We start from the raw sequence: 22,078 nt of genomic DNA, 5'->3' as shown, positions 1-22,078 counted from the left end.
TGCATCAATATCATTTAAAAATTGCTATGGTCATTTTATGTTCCTGCAGGTTTGGGAAAATTAGAAAAATTGCCGGCCATTCGAATGATTAGATAGATAATGTACACTTGCCAGGAGAGAAATCCCTAATGGTGGTTTTTTTATTTTTGGAAGGTTTTTTTTTTTTTTGGATGGGGGAGTTCTTTGACATTACACCCAATCTTGGACTAATCACTTACCACTTATAACTGAAAGTATTTTATGGGAGAAAATCCTAATTTTTCTAATTGAGAGAAAGTAATTTAGAAAAAAATACAGAAGTACACATAGTGCTCTCCTTAAGATTGTTTCTTCCAAATACAGTATAAATGCTTAAATATAATCCATACCTAGAAAACATCATCATTTCATACTTCGTAAGAAAAAAATTGTCTCCATGAATATACTAGTACTTATTCATAATCATCCAGTGAGCCAAACACAAGATGACATGGATTCCCTAAAATCTTTTTCTTTACTAAAATCAACAGCTTTAGAGGGCAGTTGAATAAATCAGTTATGTCAGTGGAAAGGGAAGGTTAATCCCACACCCAATGTCCTATTTCAATGTTTTTTTTTCTTGCTAACACTTTTTTGTAAAATGATATCGGAACTATTTAAATCAGTAAGTAAGGGATAGTAAGGGATAAATACAGCTTCTTTAACTCAGTGCTCTAACCATGAGCCAAATAAGTCTCACCCTGTCCTTGTTTGTACATGAAAAAAAATCTGTTGAACTAACCAGGAGTTTCTATCACCTTCAGTTTAGCCCTTAAGATATCAGATATACTTAACAGTAACTGGGAAAAGTAGATAAAATCTGAAATCTTACCCTTGAGAAGTCAAAATGAGGCTCATATTGTCCTCCCATGCCATAATTAGCAACCTAAAATGTACAAAAGGACAATACATTGGTAAAATTAAAGGAAAACCTTCTAAGCAAAATAAAACATGGTAATTTTTCAAAATGCATTTTGATTTTAAATATCAATATAATGTTGCATGCTGAATGTTTGTCGTTACAGTGCATGTTTCTTGAATTGGTGCGATGTGGGCAACAGTAGGGTGATTTGCAAGGGGGGTTATAGCTTAGAGATCTTATCTTGATAGAATAGTGTGAATGTGAACATGATTGACTTGATTTCATCACATACTAGTCAAATTTCCTGAAACTGTTCTTATCCAAAGCAAGGAATTCTCCATGTGGTATGTGTATATATGTGGGTATGCCTGTATGCAGAGTATAATATTAATATGTTTGGTGCTTTAATTACCACACAGAGGATTGGTGTTCTCAATTTATAATTCAGCACAGGATAAACTGAGGAAAAGAAAATAGTTTTGAGAAGGCGGTGAATTGTCCACAGGGACTGAGACACAAGATAGAAAAAGTAACAAAGTTCTCTGTAGAGAAACGGGCTTTTTTATTCTTGAATCGTTTCACGTTTATTCATAAGCTATCTTAAAAATAGCAATTGGAGGAGAGCTGATCGCCATCTTTTTTGCAGTAGAAGTTCTAGTTATGCAGAAGTCTAAAATCTCAGCTCTTTGTCAAGCTCTGTCAGTCAAAAACTGCGTTAATTTTTAATGTAAATTCCTTAAGACTAGGTCTTGGCCTGGAAACCAGGAGACGGTGACATCTAGGCCTCTTTCAGGCAAGAAAACCAGCTGCTGGGCTTTGGGCTAGTCGTACTTAGTTCAGCCACTTCACAGGGTTCTTGTGGTGGTGAAAATAGGAGGCAGGAATTTTAGGCATGGTCACCATGTTAAAAAAAAGATGGAATAAAAATCCAATAATAATAATATTAATATGTAACTGCAACTGCAACAGGTACAAAACCACAACTGGCACAAGTGGCGCAACAGGGTGCATTGAGGGTGAAGCCTGCGAAACTGGTGAGCAAGTGGGCAAAACTCAATGGCAGTAGGCCAGCGCAGAGAGGTAGCGGACACAACCAACAAGACATTTATCCAGGGCAACAAGACTCTCACCGAGGGCGGCAATAATATACTGAAATGATGCATTATGGCATCCTAGGTTCCTTGGAAGAACTCAGTGAGAATGAAGACCAATGCCAGTTAAGGAATTGGCAGCTGTGATTTCACTGTTATGTATAATAAATACCGATGGGAACCTATTGGATTTGAAAGTGTAAACTTTTTTTTTTTTTTGCTGTTCTAATTTTAAAAAATAAGATACTGGATTTAAAAAAATGGGCAATTATGGGTAGGTGTGCTACACATACTGTATGGTTGAAGCTTCCTGTTAAATGTTATTGGCAGCCATTACTATTTGTAGAATTTTGAATTCTAAAAATCTCAATCAAAATTTGAAGACGATCTGTCTCTTTTTTGGAGGATGGGGGCTGCTTTTTGTTTCATAATTTTCAGAGCATTACCTGTTCACCACCACATTCCACAGAGTTCTGCTTCAAGACAGAAGGCAGGGCCTTGCATAAAGGAGGGAACCGGTAACATACTTACCTGCAACAATTCAGCCGTTTTGGTAGTTAATCCTGTAATTTGTTCCATTCGATGATTTACTCTGGCAACAACCAAATCGTCTTCTTCTTCCAGCCAGGAACTTGCAGAAAAGAAAAAAAAAGATCGTGAACAGGAATTTACAAACTTCAGCTCATGAAATTTAAAAGGCACACTGATTCACCTACTTTAATATCTTCACTCAGATGGATCAAGATTTATAGCACTTCTTCAAAAATCAATGTTTAGTTTTTAATCATTAAGCAATAGTTCACATAACATATTGAAATTGTAAGTTTTATATTTTTGTAAAATAACAACAACAATAATAAATAAAATCTATACCATACAATAAAATAGTAAGAATAGCAAAAACATTAGACACTACAACATTTCTTCATTCTATAGAGTTTTAATTATTGGTCAAGTTTTGAATGATGTGCATATCAAGACTTTGATTTATTATCAATACATTTTAAAATTATTCATAAAAAAGAGGATGAAATTCATTCTTACACAATTTACCTTTTGGAAACCCGGTAGTTGGCTACTGTTAGTACACCTGTTTTCGGGTCCCGGACTGTAGCTCTTGCCAACTGTATGAAGAGATATGCAAAATTTACTAGTATCAAAAATAGCATCAAAAACTCACCTTGCATTTTTATTCCCAAGCATTCTATGCTTACATGCCAAAAGATTCTTGTAAGTATTTTGTGCAGTATTGCAGCTGAAGTTTATTCTACATTCTGAAAAGCGAGGTATTGCATGAGTAATAAACAAATTCACCACTTTAGATATTGTTTTGACTCTTCAGGGTTTAGAAGTGGGCAAAGATGGCTTTTCCTTGGCACACAGCTCAAGCTCATACCACAGAGGGTTTGAGGCAGGTGGAGGTGGGGTTATAGATTTTTACTCACTCATACCAGTCTTCAGTTAATGACCACTTGTTCAGCAACCATTCAAAATTACTATGGCGCTGAACAAGGAGATTTACAACTGGTCCTTGTAGTTGTGGTCATCAGTGTCCCCACAGTCACATGATCGTCATTTTCTACTTTCCTGCTGGCTTCCCACAAGTTAAGTCAATGGGGAAGCCTGCAGGAGATCGCAAATAGTGACACTGTACTTAATGACCCTGCACAGAATCTGCTTAATGACAGCAACTGGAACTGAGGCAACTATCATCATAAGTTGATGTGTTTTGACTGTGTCACTTAGGGATGCAGTTGGTGATCCCAATTAGTGTTATTTAGTGAGAACTATTTGTAATTCTGTAATGTGCTGATATATGCTATAGAATTCCCATCTGTCCTTCATGCTAGATTTGAGTACACTTAACCCTATATGGGTTGGTAATGACAGTGAAAGTAATGCAAAAACCACTGCCCCAAAGCTGGGAAGCAGGCCAGAATGTATGGAACTCAGAGGATTTTAGGAGAAGAGGGTAAAACCTAGTGCAACAAGCTGTTCTATATAAACAGCCAAAAACCTCACTTCTTGTGTCAGCACTGATAACGACACTTCTGCAGGAGAAAAACCAAGCTCAGACCATACCAACCAAGCTGTATCAAACTTTGATGACTACAGTACATCTTTCATTAGTTGGTATGCAATCAAGGCAAACAAAGAACTCTTATTTGTAAGGGAAATGGTACTATATTAGGAGACAGGCTTGAATTTATCCTTAGCAAAATAAGCTTAATCTTCCTCCCCTTCCATTGCAGTCCTGGGGTGCCCTCTTGGCATCTCCTTCCTCCCTAAATGGTTTATTGCTGACAAATCTCTTCAAAGTTCAGATGCCAAGAAACTGTAGCTCTTGCTACACTAGAAGAACACTAGCACTATAGAAGAACATCTCTGAACAAAAAAACAGATATGGATACGCTGGAAGAAAATAACCCATCGAGAGCTTTCCCTTGCCACAACTCCCTAGCATTTCTAATATATTCATACAACAGACTGCATCATAAAGAAGTGATTAATTTTTACTGAAGATCCTTGAGAAACAGCAGCATATGATGAGCAGAAAGTTAGAGTCATGAAGTCTAACATATTTCCCCCTGAGGCTAGCCCAGAGACAGATTACTGAAGGAAATGGGAATAATTAGGAAACACTTTGCTAAGAGTTCAGTTTGGGTGAACCAATCAGAATCTGGCCCACATGACTGCAAGTATGCCTGTAATCACGGCAGTGTAATTGCACCTTAAATATAACCCAAATATTTATTTAAAGCAATGCCACTTCACTAATATGCTCTATGTATTCTAACAGACAACACTCATCCCTTTCTTAGCGTTTTCCTTCCCATGCTTAATTCATTTTTTCCATATTATTTCTTTGGTTTCTTTATATCCCTATTAATTATCTTGTCCTGACATGTAGCTTTTGGCACAAGGAAATGCCAGATTTCTGACTCATGCACTATTCTATTGTAACAGGCTCTTGCTCCAAAAATCAGGATCAGAAACTCAATTTAAAATATTGCTTGAAGTGAAGTAATTTTGAATTTCTAATATATATGATAATGTGGCTGTATTTGTCATTTTGTCTTTTAAAAAGAAATTAAAATGAAATATCCTTACTGATTAGCAGCAAATTATCTCCCGTCTTTTGAGTTTGGAATTGGAACAACAAAAATTAGTATTGCTAAAGTTAAGGTTAAAAAAGAATGAATTATTCATGTTAAGTTACAATTTCATGTTTTGTTCCTTCTTGTTTTTGTTCAAATCCTGGGCATAAATTTGACCTTAATACCACCACAAAGAACTGATCTGAAAAATTCTTAGATCTGACAGGCAATTCAGGATTAAATATAGGTTGTCTACGACAGTCATAAATTCTTATTTCAAACTTTTTAACATCACAATATGGATGAATATCTTTTGATTGCTAATTAATTGCTGTATTACAGCAACTTTAGCCTACCCTGGAACGTAATGTGTATTTGAATCAATGATTAAAAATGAGTAGCAATTGATACTTCCGAACAAAACCATGCATCTGTATTTCGAAGGGAAATAATTTATACAGTCAGTGCAATTAATACTGCTAAATTATTTGTTCCAATTTATCTGATTATTTTCATGTACAATACAATAAAACAGTTTCATTTAAGGACAGTCCAAGACTGTAATTAACAACATATTAGATTTTATTTATCTATCAGATCAATATCTAAAGAATCTAGGCTTCAAATAAGCAGACATTCATATATAGCTTTGTTCTTTTTAGACATCCCGCTCTGAAATGAAATGATCATGCTTTTAGATCAGTCCAAGGCCTTCTGATGTCTAAGAACCACAGAAGGTAACAATAAATTATCAGGAAAATGCTTTCATTTGTCAAGATGAAAGTCACGGAAGGATATTAAATGAGGGGAAATGATTGATGAACATTAATTATGACTTCAGAAACATTTAAAATAAATCCATGTTCTTACAAAATCCTTACTCAACTGCAACACCTTTTTACCTCATTCATTAATTAGTATAATTATTTTTTACAATGTATGACCATTAGCTTACTCTAATTACTACCTGGAGGAAGTAAAGAAAATAATTACCAAGGTATAAGTAATTAGAACCTTCCCACTACTATTCTTTTAAAGAACATCAAAAATCATACCTTGGTAGAAAAACCCAAGTTCCTAGGCTCAGTTCCTGCTATATTTTCTAAAATAGTTTTCAGTTAAGATAAAATACTTTGATCAGTATAACCGGGGTAATCAGCTTTCTCCAGATGTGTTCATTACATTTTCCATCATTCCCAGCCAGCATGAGTAGAGACTGGGTAGGGATGCAGTAAAAAAACATTGGGGAAGTGAGACACCATTCTTCTTCAATAACCACAATAAAACATACTTGGTTTAGAATTAAGAGCAAACCTTGGAAATATTAAAAGCTTTCATTTCCTTGCTAATTTCTTAGGCAGCACAACTCGCTCGTCCAATGTCATTCCAGCTAAATGACTGCATATAGTTTGAATAATAGACAGAACTCCTGTTATAAAGAGGCTCAATGACTACAAGTAACAAATGTGGTACAAAATTGGTCCAATATATTATAGCAACCATACATACCCTTGCAAGGAACTGAGTCTTGACATTTCCAATTCATTCAATTTCACTTTTAATTAGCTTACATGAATTGAAATGCTGATATAATTTCAGCTACTGAATAAAATGAACTCTTACTTTTGGTTTAGCCAGCTCCTTAATCTTCTCTATTTCTTCATCAGATAGGACTTCATAATATCTGACAATATGAGGGCTGTCCCATTCATCTTCTTCTTTAAAAGGCGCTATAATTAAATGAGGATTTCGATTTCCATTGTGGTATCTGCAAAACAACCCCTTCTGTCTTCGAGGCGTCTAGGAATATAATCAGATAGATACAGTATTTTGGATATGGAATTACTGGTCACCACAATAACAAAAAAGATGCTGAGAAAGAGTGCAGAGAAGAGCAACAAAAGATGACAAAGGATCTGGAGACTAAATTTTAGGAAGAATGGTGAAAGGAACTCAGTAGGTTTCGCTTAACAAAAAGAATGAGTGGCGACAGAGACATAATAGCAGTCTTCCAATACTTGAAGTGCTCCCACAGGAAAGAGGGCATCAGTTCAGGAGCAATGGGTGGAAGCTCATCAGAGGAAGATCCAATCTGGAAAGGAGGAATTTTCTGACAATGAGAACTATTAAGCAGTGGAACAACTTGCCTCCCAGAGTACTGGGTGTTCCATCACTGGAATTTTTCAAGTTAAGGTTGGACAGCCATTTGTCTGAGATGATTTGAGAATTCCTGCCCTGAGCAGGGGGTTGGATTAGAAGACCTCCAAGGTCCTGATTGATTCTTGACATTTAGAACAATTAATATCCTGACAGTAAGAACAATTTACCAGTGGAACAGCTTACCTTCAAAAGTGTGGGTGCTCTGATACCAAGCAGAATAATCTTGACACACAATTCAAAGGAAGAACCATTTATTATTCATCTGAAATGGCAACTGTTTTTAAAATTCTGAAATGGTATTTTTGTTCTCACTGTTTTGTAATGGAGGGCATAATTTAATTAAAATTAAATTAAATTATCTTGCCTTGTGAAGCTACCTATCAACTTTTTCTCTCTTTTGGCAAGTTAAAAGCAAGGATGAACTTACTTGTAAAATATAGTTTTAAACACTAACAATATGAGAATTTAAGCTAGTAATCTTTGGCACATTTTTACTTACCAGTTTCACACCTTCCCCTCTGCAAAGGGCTTCGTAGGTCTCTCGCTCTGGCAGGTAGTCCTGAGGCCTTTCATAAATGCCATTGTAGGTTTTGGGGTCACTGGGGTTCACTGACAATTTATTGATTTGGTTGCTTTCTTTTTCACTCTCCAACAGCTTCTCAAAGTACTGCATGTTGCTGCCCGCTCTCTCGTGACCTGGGTCTTTGGTTGGAAAGAATCATAAGAGAATCAATACAAGACTTTGAAGTCTACAACAGGCCACCAGTTACATGATACAGGTCAGAAGCCAGCCTCCCTCATTTCCAATTAGATTCTCTGTGAATTAAAGATAGGATCTTTATTGGGCTTGAAATGTACAAAGGCAATAAATAAAGAGTGTAATGCATTGTCTCAAAAATGACATAAGACCATGTGCATCAACTAATGACTTTTCTCTAGATTAAAAAGAGCACAATTACAGATTTATTTATTTTAAAAAGACAGCTTGTCCATTTTTTATTGAAACTGCCCAGCAGACTAGCCCAACCAAAAGAGCAAGCAACTTGGGGGTGAATAAGCAATGGTTCATAGTGGAAAAGGCCTGAATATTTTAGGAAAAAAAAACCTGAATTGGGTCAGCAATTAAGAGGGAATAGTCTTACATCAACATTCGGCTCTTTCCTATACAATTCTAAATTAATGCAGTATCATTCTTATATAGATTAACACCAAACTTGAGAGATACATCCCAACCTGAGGTTCAGCTGTATAAATCAGCTCCTGATGACTTTGCAACCATGTCCATACTCTGTTACAGTATGGAAGGGTTTGAATATTCAGATTTTCCAATCCAATCTACAGGTGGTTCTCACTTAATAATTGGTCACTTTATGTCTGCTCTAAGTTACAATGGACTTCCCAAAACTTACTTATGACCTGGTTCTGGAGTTCTGACAGCTGCACACACCTACCCTTTGTGGTCACATAATTGCTTTTCAAACACTTGGCAGCTGGCTCATCTTTACAGCTTTCAGGAAGTTATGACTGTAATTTAAGTGTTATTGCCAGTTTCTGACCATTTCAGCTGGTTTCCAGACCAAAATAATAATAATAATCATCATCATCATCATCATCATCATCATCCACGAGAATACATGGATTCACTTTAGGATTACCACAAAAAGTTGTAAAATTGAGTCTGGTCACTTGGTACCTTGACTTACAATTGTCATGACTTATGACAGAAATTCTGAGTTTCGTTACAGTTGTAACTCAAAGACTACCTATACAGTTCTGATAATCCCCGGTTGTCTCCCTACCAAGTGTTAATCATACTCAACCCTTCTTGATTGACTGATTGATCAACTGAATTTATCCATTGCCTATTTCACTGTATAAGTGACTTTGAGTGGCTCAATCATTTAGCTTTTTACCTCAGGCAAGGTTATTAAGATTAACTCCAACAAAGTTTGAATGGATGAATTACAGGAATTATTTTCATTGCTAGAAATCTAATATGTTTAGGGTATGTTTGTTACCATGTGCATCTGTGTGTGTGTGTATTGAATGTTTTAAGTATGCAGAAATGTTGGAATAAAACTTCAAACACCAAAATAAAAAATACAAGGATATAGTAACTTGAATCCTTTGATTTTATTTCATATAAGAGTACACATAGGGTATTGCTGTCAAACTTCCTAGTACAGTGGTGGCGAACCTATGGCATACATGCCAGAGATGGCACTCAGAGCCCTCTCTATGGGCATGCGTGCCATCGCCCCAGCCCCGTCTTCCCCCGCGGACCCCTCACCAGCCGCCCCCCCAGAGGAGAGTCACTCCCAGGCGTGGCCTGCATGGAGCAGTGCAGCCAAGCACATGTCAGCCGGGCAGCAGGGACAAGACTCCACCCTCGCACCCCATCACGTGCAGATGATACTGCAGGGTGCGGGCGGAGGGTATGGTTGCCATGGCACTGCAGGGCCACCTGGGCGATCTGCTGTGGTGAGCCATGGAGGCGGTGGGTGGTTCTGCAGGTGGGCAGGGCAGGGGGCAGAATGGGGGCGGGCTGGTTTTGGGGCACTTGGTCTCTAAAAAGTTCGCCATCTCTGTCCTAGTAACAAAAAAAGGAATGAGGCAAGAAATTGGGGGGTGGTGGAAAGAAGTCAACATTCTACAGCAAGGGAATGATTTTGACAAAAAGAAAATGGATAAACAAATTGATAGAAAAGAGAGCACTGATCAGGTAGATTATGTATTTAAAATATATTTGGAGGAATAAGAAGGAAAAATACCCATTAAAAATAAAACACTATTCAGGATTCCACTGCAGATTTCAACATAGTCCTGACAGAGATAGATTGGATTGTTATTTTGCCTTAGGTAAACTGCACTATAATCCAAGCAAATAACTGCACTGAGTAATACCAGATGTCTTCGGTTTCTGAAAGTTATTATCAATCACCTTTGTAGTTAAGACAGAGGAAAACAGAGCAAATAATCTCACTGAAGAAAAGTTTTTTTTTATTATAATTTTTATTAGTTTTTTTACACAAACATAAGTAATTCAATAGTTGGTAAACAGTGTGGTGCCTGGGTTACATTTGTAAAAACAGTCCTTAACAATTAATTTCTAGTCTGTATTTCATATATTAATTTTGTTTACTTTCTTCTTTCCCTAAAAACATCCTTTTTTGCAAACATTGCGTTAATACAATTCTTATTGTTTTAATAACTGACAATTTAGTATATATTTTTTCTAACATTCCTAAGAAATAATCATCATGTTAATACATTTCTTTTCTTTCCATTCATTTGGATTGCCTTATCACCAATCCTGTTACAGTCCTTATTTTAGTTTATTTCTCCCACCAAATTCTGAGTATTTTTACTGGTAGTAATTAGTTACATTTACGTTGACAGACTTGATTCTATTTTTCCCATATAAGCCATCTCACATTTTTGTGTTTCTTAAGTATTAAATATAAAAGTAAAAAGAGAGGGGAAGAGAAAAAGAATGAGAGAGAAAAAAATAAAAAAAATACAAAAGAATAGAAGAAAGCAGTTGTAACAGAACAGAGAAAATAACACAGTACTTAAAATATATATATCGCCTAGCTTAGTAGTATTTATTTTCTCGAATTTCTAATTCTTTTTAATTATAGTTAAAATATATTTAATCTTTAAACATTCTATTCAATAAATCTAGTCATCTAATCCCTTAACTCTAATTCAAACATTTTATATGTATTATATATATATTTCTTGAGTTCAGTCACCTTTAAATATCTAAAATATTTCATCCTTCTTAAAGTGTTCCAATATTCCTAAATCATCATATTAATACATTTCTTTTCTTTAAAAAAAAGAAAATGAAAAAGGAGAGGAAAGCAATAATAACAAAATATAAGAAATGACATAGTACTCAAATTTCGTATTCTTTTAAATCATAATTAAGAATATAGTTAATCTTTAACTATATTCTATTCAAATAAATCTAGTCATCTAGTCCCTTAACTCTAATTCATATATATATATGAATATATATATATATGTACTTTTCTTGAATTCAATCACATTTAAGTATCTAAAACATTTCATCCCTCTCAGAATGGTGTGTTTCAATTTTTTTCAATTTCTTTAACCATATTCAAACACATGTTTCTTTTTTAAATATTCTCTCTGATATGTCCCATTATCTTTTTTCTTAATCTCTTTTCTTTGCCCCGAATCTTTCTTGATCAATATACTTTGCTGGATCCAAAGGTTTTCCTATACGATCATAGGTGTTCCTGTAGATGTAGAAAGTACCGTATTTTCCAGCATATAAGATGACTGGGCATATAAAATGACCCCCAACTTTTCAAGTTAAAGTATAGAGTTTGGGCTATACTCGCCGTATAAGACTACCCCTCTTCCAACACATACCAAATAAAAATTAAAAAAATCAGATTTGATTTTAATATGGTACTGTAATTTTAATTCAAATGCTTATGACATGCACACACACACACCTCCTTTCCCTCCTCCCTCTCCCTCCAATCCTTCCCCCCCACCCTGATTTGCAGCTCAGAAAGTGCAAAGCAGCCAGGAGACAGATTGAGTTTTGTCGCTAATTTCCCAGGGTGAACATATACCAGCCTGCAACTTCAACTCAGCAAAAAGCAGCTGCAAACCACACGCCCGCTAGAGGCGAGCTGCGGGGAGGGTGGCGGCCGACGATGCCTCCGCGACCTTTGTGAGCAGCGGCTGCGGGGCGAGATGAAGGAGGAAGAGAAGGAGCGAGCAGGTCCCTTTCGTTGCCCCCCCGGTAGTGAGCTCCGGCTTGGAGCAAGCGGGCTGCGCACCAGGATCTCCGGAGACGGGATCTCCTCCTCTCGGTCTTCCACCCTGCGAATCCTCCACAGCCTCCCCGAGCTGAGCTCCCCCCCCGAGTTTGGTGGGATGTACTCGCAAAGCTCCCCCCCCCCAGTTAAGACAACGGATTGGGATATGGAGCTGGGAGCGAGCGGAAAGCCTGCCTGTTTGTGAGCCGGGAAACCTCAGGGCTCTGCCTTGTCAATCGCCGACCGGGCGATGTTCTCGGAAAGCGGTAGGGTTTTTCTAAGAGAGCCCAGAAAACTTTCTTGGAAAGTTTGAGGCTGTGCTCGACGCAGGCTTTCATCTTGGGCTGCGCCTCTCTTAAGGCTTAGGAAAGTGAAAGGGATGGCAGCGGTGAGTTCTGTAGGCCCCCACGAAGACCTGCGCCGTGGATCCTGGGCCCCAGGAGGCATTGGGATGTACTGTCCCTGAACTTTCCTGGGTGCCAGGGGGGTGGGGAGGTCCTTCCAAAAGAGCATGTCTAGCATCAGGGCGCTGATCAGGGTTGCTGTCTTGCCCAAACGCGGCCCCTAGTTCCATTGGAATCTATGGATCTCTCCTCTCTCACACACAATGAAAGTCAATGGATTTCTAAAAGCAAAGCGGTTCTTTCGGCTTATCTTGGGTTGATCAACAATGAATCTTCTTATTGTGCAAATACCCCCCCCTCCCATCTTCCTTTTCTAAGTCAATCTAGGGAGTAAGAGAAGGGAAAACTGATTAAAATGTGTGAATGCACTTTGCAGACTTCAAAGGGATTCTCTCTTGTCTGCTGCTTGGAACTTCACACTAAGCCACAGCACCCTCCCCCTTTCTTTAAAAGTTTCAGTTTAGATCCCATTTTTTTTTTAAAAAAATTCTTATTGGAAAGGGCCCCTTCAAGCCCACCCTTCTGTAAATCTCTTCAAGCTTTGGAAGATCTGACATCCTACCTCACTCTTTCCCCCAGCTCCTTGATAACCCAGCAACCTCAGACTTTCCCGTGGCCAAAGTGACCTCCCTGGTTCTCTTTCCAGCAAAGTGTTCGGTGCTCGGCAAGGATAAGACTGAGAGATAGAGATGGAGAGAAACAAAGCCGGGCTGTGCGCGTGAAGAACGGGAGAAATAAAATCAGAACAAATGGTACAGCTAATGAGGACAATTAAATTAATTATGTTAAAGGAGATGAAAATCCTTGTGCGCGCTCTTTCTTTTTCCTTCCTCTTTCCCCCCCTCCTCCCTCCACCCCCAATGCCGTCTGTATGATCTGTTACCCCTCGCTGGCAGTGCTCCCCCGTAATTTATGGCAACTGATTAGTGCATCTATGCAAATCTTTGTTTAAATCATTCAACTAATTAAATGATGGGATTATTCCTCCGCCGACGGTGACATCACCCGCAGTAATTAGTCCTCTATTTGGATTAAGGCAATAAGATATCTAGTGTCAACACCAGCCTTAAACACTTTGTCACTTTTTGCGGGTGTGTGTGTGCGCGCAGGCGGGTGTGCGCAAGGGCGGCTGAAACAAACAGCTTAGCGTTTAATTGCTCTCCCCACCGCCAGTCTACCAATCAAGGACTCTTTGAGCGAGAGAGAGGGGGGGAGAGAAAACTTGATGAGTAATATGCCAAACCACATGTGTAAAGGAATAAAATAGAATACCCGTATTTTCCAGCGTATAAGACTGGGCGTATAAGACGACCCCGACTTTTGAGAAGATTTTCATGGTTTGGAAAGTCGTCTTATACACCGGAAAATACGGTAAATCAATATCTCTGTCCTGCGCACTTACACCCTTTTTTCCATTAGAATCCCTTCTCTTGTCTTCCAATTTGTTTTGTGATGTTGAAGTATAAATTGTCTTTCCTTCCACTTGAATTAAGTCATACTTAATTTTGTAAAAGTCCATCTTTAAGCCTTTTCCCTCTGATTTATATTCCATCATCTCTGCTGTGTTCTCTTGAGGAGTTTTTTGAAGTGAGCTGAAATTGGAGATAAGTTGACTTATACTTTCAAAGTTGTTTCGTATTTCTTTATGGTTTAAGACAGGGGTCAGCAACCTAAAACAGTGAAAGAGTACTTGGACCCGTTTCTCTCATAAAAAAAACCTGGGAGCCGCAAAATGTGCGCATGCGCGTACATGCACATGCATGCGCACACACGTAACGGGGCTTGATTGAAGAGTGGAGCCTAAGGCAACACATGCACCGGCCCGGCCCGCATCCAGCTCTGGTATGGACATCTCTGCCGTCCTGGCTTCTCCTCCCCTCGGAAAAGACTGCTCTCCCCCCTTTGCTGAAGCGGCGAGTGGGCGAGCTTGCCTTGGGCATGGCGGGGCTGCTGGAGGCTGAGGCCCCCAAAGGCTCAGACCAGGCTATCTTCCATAGTGGCGGGAAGGCGACCGCGGGAGCAACAGCCTGCTCATCTCCCCCGGCGGTGGCGGCGGCAACTGCGGAGCCATCTGGTAGTGTTTACACGGCCCTACACATGACTGAGATAGGCAGCACTGTCCCACTCCGCCCCGCCCTTGTTTCCCCAGAGCAGAATTGGGGCCACTCCAAAGGAGCTGGTTGAAAGTGGTGCCTTGGACTACCTCCCCAAGGATGGCGCTTTGGAGGAAGGCCGGAGCGTGGCACACTTGCCAGAGAACTAGTTAGCCCCACTAACATGTGAACCCCACGCTAGGAACAGCCCTGCCTAAACTAAGCTCAATCGGATAGGAAAGTTCCAATCCGATGGAGGCTCCTGCAAAGTCAGCTCGGTCATTGGGATCACGCAGTTCAGTGGGCTTCGCCCCCCCCCAAGCTATTAATTCAGAACTAGGCAGTGCTTGGCTTGCAATCGGTTGCACAAAACAGGTGGATAGGATTGCAGCCAACGATAGTAGGACCTTAGAACCAACTCTGGTCACCACCCGGGCAGGCAGGCAAGCGAAACCCCAAAACCTTTTGTGTTCCTTTGCAAAGAGAAGACGCCGGTGGTGCATGGCCCAGGGGAGAAAGACAGCTCCGGAGGGAGGCAGCCACACAGCCAGAAGCCGGCGGTCCCAGCGGAGCAGCACGGAAGACCTACTGGTTGGTGTGGGAGGCTCCAGCATTGCCGGTGAGCAAGGCCTGGCGTCCACAGCCCAGTTCCGCACCCCAACGACCAGCTGGACCGGCTTTCACTGCTTCTTTGCAAACGAACGCAAAAGGTTTCGGGGTTTTGCTCACTGCTTAGTTCGTGCTGCCCAGCATCTGCCTGCCTGCTTGCAGGCCACCGTGCTCCTTCTCCGAAGCATGCAAGTTTGCAAGCCTCGTTGGCAAGCCGGGAAAACCAAAGGTCCGGAGGGTTCCCTCCTGCTGCTGAGCTGCAGTGCCTGGCCCTGGGCTGACGGGGGAGGGGGTGGGGAGGTATCTGGGGCCTAAAAAGTCCTTCAGGACAGGCTCGGGCTGGCCCTTTTTCCCCGGCTGCAGGAGAAGGGGAGGCGCAGGCTCTCCACCCGGGCGAGCAGGCAAGCAAAATCCCGAAAGCAGGAGGGAACCCTCCCAACCTCCGAGGCTTGCAAACTCGGCTCCTGCCAGGGAAGCAGCACCTTTTGGGATGGGCTCTGAGCAATTGCATGCTTCGGGGAAGGAGCACGGCGGCCTGCAAGCAGGCAGACGCTGGGTAGCATGAACTAAGCAGCGAACAAAACCCCGAAACCTTTTGTGTTCGTTTGCAAAGAAGCAGTGAAAGCCTGTCCAGCTGGTCGTCGGGGTGCGGAACTGGGCTGTGGATGCCAGGCCTTGCTCACCGGCAATGCTGGAACCCCCCACATCAACCAGTAGGTCTTCCATGCTGCTCGGCTGGGACCGCCGGCTTCTGGCTGTGTGGCTGCCTTCCTCCAGAGCTGTCTTTCTCCCCCGGGCCATGCGCCATCGGCGTCTTCTCTTTGCAAAGGAACGCAAAAGGTTTCGGGGTTTCGCTCACCCGCCCGCCCAGGTGGAGACCAGAGTTGGCGGCTCTAATGTCCTACTATCGTTGGCTGCAATCCTACCCACCTGTTTTGTCCAACCGATTGCAAGACACTGGGCAGCACGAACTAAGCGGCGGCAGGAGGGACACGGGGCCTTGGCTTGTTGCTTATCAAGACCATGCTCAGTTCATGCTACCTAGTGTCTTGTTCTGCTGCCACTCAGGTCCCTTTTTCACCACTGGAAACATGTTGCATTAACTGGCACTGCAGAGGATGGTCCCATGGCAACGCTGACCGTGCGCCACTGGTGTCTCCGGTCCCGAACCGCGAGCCACAGGAAATATCCAGGTCCAAGTTGTCCGCTGCAAGGACACCCCGGCTATGGCAGCGCTGCCAAACCGCTTTCTATGCCGCTGGTGTCCCCGGGCTAGAGCAGTGAAAGCCGATCGAGCTGGTCATCGGGGTGTGGAACCTGGCCACGGAGGCCAAGTCTTAATCACCGCCAATGTTGGAGCTTCCCACACCGACCAGTAGGTCTTCCGTGCCACTCCGCTCGGACCGCCGGCTTCTTGCTACAGGGCTGTCTCCCTCCGGAGCTGTCTTTCTTCCCCCCTCCCCATGTCGAGCTCATGGCGAACAGCATCCCACAAACCAAAGAAATTGAACCAATCAATTCAAACTTCTTTTGTGAGAAGTTTGAATTGATTGGTTCAACTTTTTTAGTCTGATTTTTTGGGGGGGCACTGCACATGGCTGGGAGCCACAGGAGACGGCTGAAAGAGCCGCATGTGGCTCTGGAGCCGTGGGTTGCCGACCCGTGGTTTAAGATCATTGTCCTTTGAATGGATTGCAGCATATCATATATTTCCTCTTGTAAAACATCCATTGTTTCTGTAAATATCACTTTCTCTGAACAGCTGTATTTTAAGATTTTAAAAGCCACGAATAAAAGTTTTTTAGCTCCTCATCCACCAGGTGTCAGGGTTGGATCATTTTTCAGTTTTCTTTTTCTCCTTAAAGAGTTAAATTCGCCGCTTCCAATAGCCAAAAGGGGGGGAGAATCCCTCCCCTTTTTTCACTCTTGGAGGTATTTTTGCTTCTTGGGAGTTTTTTTTTTTTTCAGGAAAATAAGTAGGATGGAGAAAATTAGTTCTTACCCAGTTTCAAACACACTTTTTACAATCAGTTTAGGTAGAGCTTCTTGACTTCCGTTTGCTTACAGCTAGGGCTAGACAAGGAGTTAGCTAACCTTTCTTCTGTTGGTTTCTGGGAGGCTTCTCCTGGATCGATCGGAGAGACTACTGTTTCTCCTAGGTCCCTGGAAGTACCTTCCTTCAGCGCCACCTCCCCGGGGTGGCTTCTGGCCCATTTAGGGTCCCCAAACAAAAAGAAACTCAGCTGAAGAACTCAGAATCCCGAGTCACCCAGCCAATGACGCTGCTGGCGGAAACAGGAAGTCTAACTGAAGAAAAGTTAATGACATGGTACAGCCTGCTGAGAATTCGGAAATCTGGATTAAAAGATCTAAAAGTCAGCATTAGTTTCACTTTGTCTCAGCAGAATTCAGAATAATTTAACACTGTATTAATTCAAAAGTACAGGAGAAGCAGCGAAGTGGGATCCTATGTTGGAGATTCTATCTTCAAACAGTGGTGATCACAGAACCCCCACTTTTATATTTTTGGGGCACTAATGGAAATACTTCATCTGAAGCCTTTCTAGGCAGGCCAGAGTTTTCACAGATCAGAAATTCTATAAGCCTGTGAGGAAAAAATGCATTACTCAGGATGTGCAGCTACTTGGATCAGAGGCAAAAAATATGCTTTGCAGGAAATGGGGACATATCTGCTGTATTTGTGGGTGCCTCCTTAAAGAAGCATGGAGCCATGTGCTCCCAAGAAAACAAATGCTCGAGTTAAAAATCCAATAAGGAGGCATAGACACATTGAGGCAATCTTCTCCCACCCTGTGGGCATCTCCTTACATCAGGCACTTATCTTCCAGAACCACATAATTGCTTTATGGGCCTAGGAAAAGGAGAGGCTTCTTTCAGGAGATGTCAACAAAGGCAGCAAGCTGCCCGCATTCCCTTTAAAGCACATTTTCTGCTATGGATTGGAGTAAGTTTCTATCAGTACGTCTTACCTAGGATGACCAACCGTCTTGTAAGCTCTATTGCTCTCTGTAAATCTCCGAGCTGAAAAACAGCATAGCTGAGGTAATCCAAGATGTCAGCTTTACTGATGGTTGTCTGTTCACCATTATCATGTTGTTTTAGGGCCTGCTGCATCCACAACACTGTGTGATAATAATCTCCATCACTGTAAGCTGTTTTCCCCATACCAAAACAGTCATCCACTGTCAAGGTAGATCGGTACTTTGTGCCTGAAATTAGTAAAGTACACATTAAGAACGTCTGAGAAACCTGCCTAAGCTTTTATCTGACAAAGTTCTACACAATGAATGCATGTGGGGGAAAAATTGATTCGATTTTATTATTCCCTTTTTTTTTTCAGATGCATGCTGTTTTTGTGGACATGGTCCCTGAGATACACAAGAAAAAGATGGATTTTTTTAATTCCCTCTGGCCTATTCACAAATATTCCAAACCAGATAGAAATAATCAATCTTCCTGCTGCTTTGAAAATTACATTCCTAGGTACCACCCAGTCAAGAATTGGGTTGTTGATGTTTCTTCATCTTCTTGTTTTCCTTTCTTCAGTCTAGAATTTTACCATGGCGAAGGATGGAGGTATCAAGAGATTCAAGATCAGATGACAGACTTAATTCAATATGTGGCCTTTGAGTTCATTTCCCCTTCTTTCACCAGGAATTTTTAAATTGCTAGGGGAAAAAATACAACCAAACCAAAATCTGCATTTAGAGTGGGAATACAGTAGCCCTGTTTTTCCATCAGTGTGGGAGGATGACAATTTTTTCTTAAAATTTAAGGATAGCTTGAGAACAAAAAACAGAAACTCTCAGACCTAATGCTCATTGCTATGAGCATTAAGTATGAATAGTGGAATTGGCAGCTGAAGGGAATTGAGAGATTAAGTCCCACTGTCTTTCCCCTGAGCCTCAAGGAAAGCCGTATCTATTTTTCAGTTACTGTGTGTGGAAGGAGAGCTGGAATCAAACAGCAAGTACTCTAAAGTAATTTTTTTCTGAGTCTGCATATCCCCAGTATCCTTTAAAATCCAGGATGAGGTGGGGAGTTGTCTTTCCAAAATTTAAAACTGTCAACTGTTTTGGACACTTTCACTCAAACTTGCCCTTTTCCCCATCCAGTGGAAAAGTTTTCTGTGGTTAAAAGGAATACAGAATTAAGCAGATGCACAGCATGGCCTGGCTTCTGTGGAGCCTCAGTTTAGACACAAAAACCACTGAGAACAATCTAGTTCTATTCTATTACCCAACATCCATGCTCAGTTGTGTATTTGATTTACCCCAACAGAGTCATCCAGATTCTGGGACAATAGAATATATTAAAGTATACCTTTAACTCCAGATGTTCATCATGTCTAGTTGCCAAATAAACTGATCCATGTGAAAAACTGGAACAAATCCCAGATTAGCATGAGTTAGAGCCAAATACTGGCTTTTATTAACATTTTATTCTATTGAAGTTTGTTATTTAAATGTTTTTAATGGAGGCCACTTTCCAAGGATTTTATTAGTAAATGTGGCATATAAAACTTGTGAATTAACAAAATATTACACAAAAAATTTATAGTCACAAGAAGCTTGTAAGTTACTTACCTTGCGGTTAAAAATATTTGTGAGCCTAAAGATCACAGAAGTGATCTGTGAAACTAAGAAAAAGTAAATAATTTGATTGTTTTTGTTTTGCCTGAAATATATAGTGACTCTATAGACCGGCACACTGGTCTCAACCAGAATCCTTCTGACAGTATTTTGCATTAGCATAGAATTCAGCTAAAGAATGGAGAGTGACTGTGTTTGTTTGAAATGTAAGTCTATCTAGACAAGAGCATTACATTTCCAAGCTATTTCTGCACCCTTAAAATAATACTGGAAATGCTTCTCTGAAATGTAGTGAATCATTGCTAACCACAATGGTTCACTAGATTTTGGAAATAACAAAACAAAAACTGGCATAGAGCCACACAGACTCAGAATAGATAAGATAGATAGATAGATAGATAGATAGATAGATAGATAGATAGATAGATAGATAGATAGATAGATAGATAGATATAGATATATACAGATACACACACAGAGAGAGAGACACACAGACACACACAGCAGGGAATCCAATTCAAAGCGTCAACATGTTTCATAGAAATGTCATGTAGATTTCAATCATCACCTGGAAATTCTCCTTTTGATATTGTTTCAGAATCCAGCTTGTATGTGTCCTGCAAACGCATTAATGCCTTAGCAGCTCCAGTCTCATCTTCTTCATTTGGGAAAAACTGGCGCTGAACCGTCAGATTTGTAATAAAGCCTTTATTTGAACAAGACAGAAATGATTAACCGGCTGTCTCAGAAAATTATAATCAATAGCAGATTGATCTTCAATGAAAAACATCTCTCCTGTTTCAGAGAATATGGTATATTGGATCCAAGAGTTGAAATTGGAACAGAAATACATAATATTCTCATCAGACTCTCTCAAACTGCATAGAACATACTGTTATTTACTATTTGGCATTTAGATAAACTCTCATAAGCTAAACAGGCAAAAAAAATTGGATAAAATGGATCTGATCCAAGTTAGCAAATGAAAATAAATGTAAGCAATGAGAAAATAAAGGCTTTCACTCTTATTGGTATGGTGAGTTGCATTTATAGGAACTAAGTCCAAAGAACAGCAACATTGATTGGTCATCATATTTTGGCCATCAGGTCCATATTGGAGCAATTTAATTGCCAAAAAACAGACGGATGAGTTGCACCAAACTTCATATTTGGAGATCCCTCCTTCCCGTCCACACCACCATCATCACCACCCTCCAATTTCATAGTGCTCCTGCAATTGTGCAATCCACACCCCCCCCCTCTGTTTTGAAGAAAGCATCTTCCCTTTATATCTGAGCAGTCTATACTTAGGCTCTTAAACACAATTGGGAATCCACTTCAAATCATCATTTCTAATTCTGGTTTCAAGACACACTGTAATTTGAGTAACCCGTTGTCTGCCCTTTTGGATACAGAAAAGAAAGACTGGAGAAGGGAGAAAAAAAGCATAAAACTGAGGCTTAATTCTGGTGACCAACTCACAGCTTTATCGCTATACCTTAACAAGGGCAGTGATGCAATAAATTTACCATGGGATTTTTTTAATGCATAGATTTTAATGAAGCGATCTGATAGTTTGAGACAAGCATTGAGTACATCCTAAATACGTATTTAAGCCTGTATTTTTTACAAAGATTGTTTGAACTGCAAATGACACTTAAAACAACACAAGACGTGCAAAAATTAAACCCTGGCCATTCTGTCTGTAATAAGCCAAAGTACACTCAATGTATTTAGTAGATTTATTAATATGTACAGCATTTGTGACACTATAAAAGAAAAATTTAGCTGTTGCATATGGTTATCAGCATAAGAACCTTCAAAAGCCAGTAGGCACAATTTAACTAAAACACCAGAAATAGCTAATTTAAATCAAAACAATTAAATAATAAAGTGGAGAATGGGTCTCACCAATGAGGAATTCCTGACATCATCATGTGCAAGATAATTATGCAGATCCATCAATGAAACACTAGGACTGTATATGATGCTACAAAGATTATTTAACAGAGTGATTAAATGCTCTTGGGATTTAAAATGATTCGATTACAAAAGGCCATATTGCATGGTTTTCAGCTGTTTTAGCCCTTGAAATTCAGAAATAACTGGCCGGGAAGAACTCTATGGTGCACTTTTTTCCTTTTTATAAATAAACAGTTCTGTGTTGTTTCCAAAATCCTGATAACTGTGATCCAACAAACAATGTATTCATACACACAACTTTTAATCACAGAAAGCAAAAAACCTCTAATCCTACATCCAACAGTGAGAGTGATGTAGTTCCACTTTCAGTTCTCACTCACATATGGCCAACTTATTATAAATAAT

General features: G+C 40.2%; 1 protein-coding gene across 6 annotated transcripts in view; it reads right to left on the bottom strand.

The window, feature by feature from the left end:
• The window catches only part of P4HA2 (prolyl 4-hydroxylase subunit alpha 2), a 57,710-nt gene that overhangs the window by 9,629 nt on the left and 26,003 nt on the right, over positions 1–22,078 (bottom strand). For all 6 annotated transcript variants that reach the window (XM_039324910.1, XM_039324916.1, XM_039324915.1 and 3 more), the window contains 7 exons: positions 20,319–20,456; positions 18,128–18,367; positions 7,729–7,931; positions 6,693–6,869; positions 3,025–3,095; positions 2,503–2,602; positions 851–904 (listed from right to left, as the gene is read on the bottom strand). In XM_039324910.1, coding sequence (XP_039180844.1) covers positions 851–904; positions 2,503–2,602; positions 3,025–3,095; positions 6,693–6,869; positions 7,729–7,931; positions 18,128–18,367; positions 20,319–20,456 — 983 coding nt within the window. The remainder of the gene's footprint in view (positions 1–850; positions 905–2,502; positions 2,603–3,024; positions 3,096–6,692; positions 6,870–7,728; positions 7,932–18,127; positions 18,368–20,318; positions 20,457–22,078) is intronic.

This window comes from Crotalus tigris, unplaced genomic scaffold (assembly GCF_016545835.1).
Source record: "Crotalus tigris isolate CLP2741 ecotype Arizona unplaced genomic scaffold, ASM1654583v1 scf7180000024310.2302065, whole genome shotgun sequence".
NCBI classification, from domain to species: Eukaryota; Metazoa; Chordata; class Lepidosauria; order Squamata; family Viperidae; genus Crotalus; species Crotalus tigris.
Note: the sequence above shows the minus strand (reverse complement) of the source record. Positions and strands in the feature narration are given on the sequence as shown.